This window comes from Malus sylvestris, chromosome 10, assembly GCF_916048215.2.
Source record: "Malus sylvestris chromosome 10, drMalSylv7.2, whole genome shotgun sequence".
NCBI lineage: Eukaryota > Viridiplantae > Streptophyta > Magnoliopsida > Rosales > Rosaceae > Malus > Malus sylvestris.
Genome location: NC_062269.1, coordinates 281,664 through 287,001, shown reverse-complemented (window position 1 = coordinate 287,001; position 5,338 = coordinate 281,664). Strand labels below are relative to the sequence as shown.

The 5,338-nt window shown below is 36.3% G+C and overlaps 1 protein-coding gene across 6 annotated transcripts; it reads left to right on the top strand.

The window, feature by feature from the left end:
• The first annotated feature begins 319 nt into the window (after positions 1 to 319).
• Positions 320 to 4,368, top strand: LOC126585827 (probable beta-1,3-galactosyltransferase 8). Of its 6 annotated transcripts, none has more exons than XM_050250377.1 (8): positions 320 to 567; positions 2,047 to 2,357; positions 2,675 to 2,742; positions 2,843 to 3,057; positions 3,167 to 3,512; positions 3,584 to 3,709; positions 3,799 to 3,908; positions 4,054 to 4,368. In XM_050250377.1, the coding sequence occupies exons 2-8, from the start codon at positions 2,139 to 2,141 to the stop codon at positions 4,200 to 4,202; spliced, it is 1,233 nt and encodes a 410-aa protein (XP_050106334.1). In that variant the 5' UTR covers positions 320 to 567; positions 2,047 to 2,138; the 3' UTR covers positions 4,203 to 4,368. The 6 variants fall into 6 exon arrangements, with proteins under 6 accessions (XP_050106334.1, XP_050106335.1, XP_050106336.1 ...); XM_050250378.1 differs by having other exon boundaries at positions 2,038 to 2,357; XM_050250379.1 differs by having other exon boundaries at positions 2,033 to 2,357.
• The last annotated feature ends 970 nt before the right edge of the window (positions 4,369 to 5,338 follow it).

Genomic DNA, 5,338 nt, shown 5'->3' with positions numbered 1-5,338 from the left:
ACACCCCCAAAATAAGGTCCTGTGTCCCAATCCAACGTACACTTTGAATTGTTTCAATTTGAAATCTCCAGTGTCCAATTTTCTGCATACTATCATATATATGCTAACATGTACTGTTAAAATTGTAGACACGAACAGAATCACGGATCGGCAAAATAAAGATCTTATATGTTATAGGTCAGTTTGGTATATATATATATAGAGAGAGAGAGAGAGAGAGAGGGAGAGAGAGAGAGAGAGAATCTCTAGACACACGTTACATATAAATGGCACATTTGAGGATAACCGAACCAAACCAATGAGCAACTTCTCTCTTGAGTTAGCTAGGGCAGACACTTTGTTGAACCATGGAAAGCACATGATGGAACTGCCAACCCTAACCCTACCCATCCAAAGTCATCAGCCTTCTAATAAAGGGATGCATTATAGAGGAAGCTGATGAGAGAGTTAATACCAGATTAAGAAATTCAAATGCCCTCGATGACTTCTCTCCTCCTCCTCCTTCCATATTAAGCGCTTCTGATAACAATCTCCGCGATCCTGCAATATATTACATGTTTTATTAAGGTAATTACTCTCCTTTTCTTTGGTTTTCGTTTCTTTTCTTTTCTTTTTTTCCACAAGCTGGTCTCTTGGATTTTTCTAACAAAGGTAATAAGAACTCATGTGGTCCATATAATTTTTCCATGGTAATAATTCCTGCGTAGCTAGATATATAGCGGATGATGATGTAGCTACATTAGCGATCAGCTGTCTGAGCTGATTCTCCACTCCATAAATGGATCATTATACAAATACACTTGGAATTAATTTATTTACAATTTTATATTATGCTCTCCCAGACCCTGCGTAAAGCGGGAGTCTTGTGCACTGGGTACGACGACAATTTTATATTATGCTCCTTCAACGGTAGGATTTTTCTCTAGACATGGAATTGAGTGGTTTAATTATTTATGTCCATATTTACAAGCTTAAAAAAATGCAGCATGGCACGTGATCAACTAGTTCATTGACTCTCCTCCATCAAGTTCAATTGGATCTTTCATTAGTATGCCTCAAAATATGTGGTCAAGATATCATTGCACGGCTTGTATCATTTATTTGAATATATAGACCTAGCTAGAAAGTGATTGATAATGAGGTAAATATTGGTATGAAAATTTGATTGAGGTTAATGTTGGTTAAAATTTAATTCAGTGTACCTAGTGTTTAAAATATCGGTATGGGTGGAAATATCGATATGCAAATTTGCGAAAATATTGATGGATATATTGATATCGGTTGTCTTTGATATAAATGATGGAAGTTTTCTAAAAAACGTGGAAATTGAAAATGAAACCTTAGGGAATGTCATATGGCAGTTTGTCAATCATTAAATAATATGTCAGAAATATCAACGAAATCAGTCAATTTTAGCTGAGATTTAAGAATTTCTCCGATATGGACTTCACCCCACCTTTCCATATCTTTCTTTAATTTTTTAGATATTTCTACGGATATATTGACTGAACAGAAGAAATTTCAAAAACTGAGAATACTTAACCTTAATTATAATAAGTTGTCATTTAATTAGTTTACTTGTTAAAGTTGACAAGGAGAAAAGGTAGGAGGGTAATTTCCGTCAACATCCCATTTTCCCTCACATGACATGTATACTTCGTTGATGCCAACTTTCAAGGTAATAATATTAATGGCTTACACAAATTAATATATGCACTTACATTCATCAAAAGAAGTCAAAGAAGATTGCAAAAATATGAGTTTTCTTGTCCTCTAACAATTTCATCTAATCAAGTAGTTCAATGTATGTATATATCAAGCTCCAAGTCCTAGCTAGTCCTTTAGGATACATAATGTGAATAGGATTGCTGCGTGCTGTACAAGAATACTATAAACACCATTAGACGACTGATCAGCATTAACCAACATTAATCCTCTCAGATCGATCGATACATATTTTTCTTCTTCATGATCTTCCCTTTTGCTTAGCTATGAATATGGTCTTCATATATAGGGCCCTAACCAAAAACAGATTAGTGCTCTCAGGGAAGAATCTGGTCGCGGGATTGGGACGTGTGAAAATCTGTGGAGGGAAGCTGTGGCAGCTTGGAAACAGCCATTACTCACGGAGGAAGATCATGAGGGGAAAGCAGGTTTCAGGAAGAGTGCTGTTGGTGCTATGTGTTGCAAGTTTTCTTGCAGGATCACTGTTTTGTACCAGCCGCATGACATGGACGACTCAACTGCATTCTCCAAATAAAGAAGCTGATCATCAGTTTCCCATCATTTCCAGCCGCATAAAGAAGCTAGAGGCCTCATCATCAGTCGCACACGATAAAGATTGCGATCACAAGCGGGTAATTAATTATTAATTAATTATAAGCAACTTATTCACCAGTAGTATTCATGAAGTCGTCAAGTTAACATCGATGAACACCTCATCAATACTCTAGTATTTATGCATAAAGTACACAAGTGTATATGATGAGACGGTTCATGTGTTACCCATACAATTTCAATATCGATCCTAATTAAGAGTCATAGATATGGTCAGTTGCCAAGTTCATCATATATAGTCCAATTTCATAACCTTGTTTGTTTGAGAACTGACTAGGTAGTACACACAGATGCATGCCAATTTGTAACATATTTATTTTCCCTTTTTTTGAATCAGAAATTGGTTGAAGGAAAATCCGAGGATGATATTACGGCGGAGATGACAAAAACCCATCAAGCTATCCAGTAAGTAAAGCTCTACCCAACAACTATGCTCTCCTTTAACTTGTGTATTGTTTTTTGGGTTAAAAGCTTAATTAAAAAGCAAGTACCTAATATTAAACAGATCGTTGGATAAAACAATTTCAAAGCTGGAAATGGAAATAGCAGCAGCAAGAGCAAGCCAGAGATTAGAGGCACAACTCAAGTTAGACGACGGAGCATCAAATAATAATCCCACTACTCATCCTAAACAAAAAGCTTTCGTATTCATTGGAATCAACACAGCTTTCAGCAGCCAAAAACGACGAAAAACAGTTCGAGAAACCTGGATGCCTAGAGGTCGTTGGTTAAGTTCTTCTTAATTATAAATTATGAATAATTTCACAAGAACATCAAAGCATGTAGAATTAAATATTAGCAACTAATAATATTGCATTGCATCTGGCAGGAGAGAAGCTAAAGAAGTTGGAGAAGGAGAAAGGGATTGTAATAAGGTTTGTGATAGGGCAGAGCGCAATGCCGGGAGGCATGCTTGATAGGGCGATCGAGGCAGAAGAGGCAAAGCACAACGACTTCCTTCGGCTCAACCATGCGGAGGGTTACCATGAACTCTCCACCAAGACCCGCCTGTATTTCTCCACCGCCATCTCCATTTGGGATGCTGAGTTTTATGTCAAGGTCGACGATGATATCCATGTCAATCTTGGTATGCTAGCGACCACACTTGCAAGGCACCGCTCCAAACCCAGAATTTATATTGGTTGCATGAAGTCAGGCCCAGTTCTCTTCCAAAAGTGAGTGAGAACCTCTATATATTTTCATTTCAAACAATAAATATTAAATTTGGGGTGGGTGAATGCTGCAGAGGGGTGAAATATCACGAGCCAGAGTATTGGAAATTCGGAGAAGAAGGAAACAAGTACTTCAGACATGCGACTGGCCAAATCTATGCCATCTCAAAGGACCTGGCTACCTACATCTCCAACAATTTGTGAGTACTAGAAGCTGACGTGTGGTTAATTTTGGTCAAATGATTGGGCTTGGGCTGCTAATTACTATATATGTATTGGATCTTTGCAGGCCAATATTACATAGGTATGCAAACGAGGATGTATCATTGGGTTCGTGGTTCATTGGGCTTGAAGTCGAGCACATCGACGACCGCTCCATGTGTTGCGGGACCTCTCCAGGTATAACTCTGCCGATCACGGAGTAACACTGTTGCATAGGGTAGCGATTATTACACTTACCGCTTTAATGTGATACTGATTGAATTCTTGTGATGCATGTGTTAATTAACGTGGGTAAAATGTATGTATGTATGTGTGTGTGCAGATTGCGAAAGGAGGGCACAAGCAGGGAATGTATGCGTGGCATCATTTGATTGGAAGTGTAGTGGAATATGCAACTCCGCGGAGAGGATGAAAGACGTGCATAACTTGTGCGGAGAAGAAAGTGGTGCTGTTTGGAACGTTGAACTTTAAGTTTCAACTTTCATTTCATATTAAATAATAATATAGGCTCATCATAGCTATCTATATGCATGCATGTCTATTCTATAATTTCTATTATTCTGTAGGTGCATTGTTTAATTAGTATATATGGATGATATGGAATTATCAATTTATGGACGGAGAGGGTTACATGAAATCCTTAATTTGCTAACTTTACTAACTTCCGAAAGATTTGTGCACCTCTTTTTCCTTGTTAATTTGTTTACATTTTAATCCCACTACTACTTTTGTCTTGTAATGGAAGAAACATGACTTTAGAATTAAGGTAAATCACATAAAATTACCTCATTTATGGGACAAACCACAATCTCATACCTCATGTTTTAAAAATTACAATGTCATGCCTTATTTTACAAATTTATTGTAATGTCAGACCTCTGTCAGTTTGTCTGTCAATTTTTTTGTTAAATGATAATGTGGCTTGAGGCGAGGCTCACTCCTCCAACTGGATAAAAATATTAATAAATTAAAGATAAAAGCATTTAAATATTTTACATTAAAAAATGTGGGACCCACTAGTGGCAGATCCACAGAGGGACCTGTAAGGTCCTAGGACCCCTCAAAGATCCTTGAATTGTAGCTTGAATTTTCTGGGGATCCCTTGTACCGCGCGGTGGAAGAAAGAAAATTTTGCCCTTTTTCAGCCTTGGCCGAAAACACACGTTTTGGCCAACTGATTAAAACTTTTCCAAAAAAAAAAAAGACAACATCAAACCCTACCGTTTGCTTCCTTTTATTTGGAGAAATTAGATTTTCATCCCTCCTTTTGCTACTCCATTGATTAAAACCTTATTCATTTTCAATTTTTTATCAAGGTCCTTAGGTATTAATAACATCATTAATTATTTCAATAATAAAATATTTTTACCTAAAAATATTCATTTAGTGTTAAAAATGTTACAATTAGTATATTTATATTTATGGCTAAATTTTTTATCATATATTTTTATTTTTAGTTTGTACCCATTTTTAATTTGCAAACCTTTTTTAATTTGTACCAATTTTCTTTTCAATTTTAATTTGTAGTTTTGTACCCATATATTAATTTCTTTTTGTGCCCATATTTTTTAAAGTTTTATTTGTATTTGTGCCCATGTCTTTACCGT

What these genes read in the sequence shown, in the direction of transcription:
- LOC126585827 (XM_050250374.1), top strand. Translation starts at nt 1,992, where the DNA reads ATGAATATGGTCTTCATATATAGGGCCCTAACCAAAAACAGATTAGTG. An exon ending in AAGATTGCGATCACAAGCGG is followed by an intron (nt 2,358 to 2,674) that starts GTAATTAATTAT and finishes TTTTTGAATCAG; the next exon opens with AAATTGGTTGAAGGAAAATC. An exon ending in GTGTTGCGGGACCTCTCCAG is followed by an intron (nt 3,909 to 4,053) that starts GTATAACTCTGC and finishes GTGTGTGTGCAG; the next exon opens with ATTGCGAAAGGAGGGCACAA.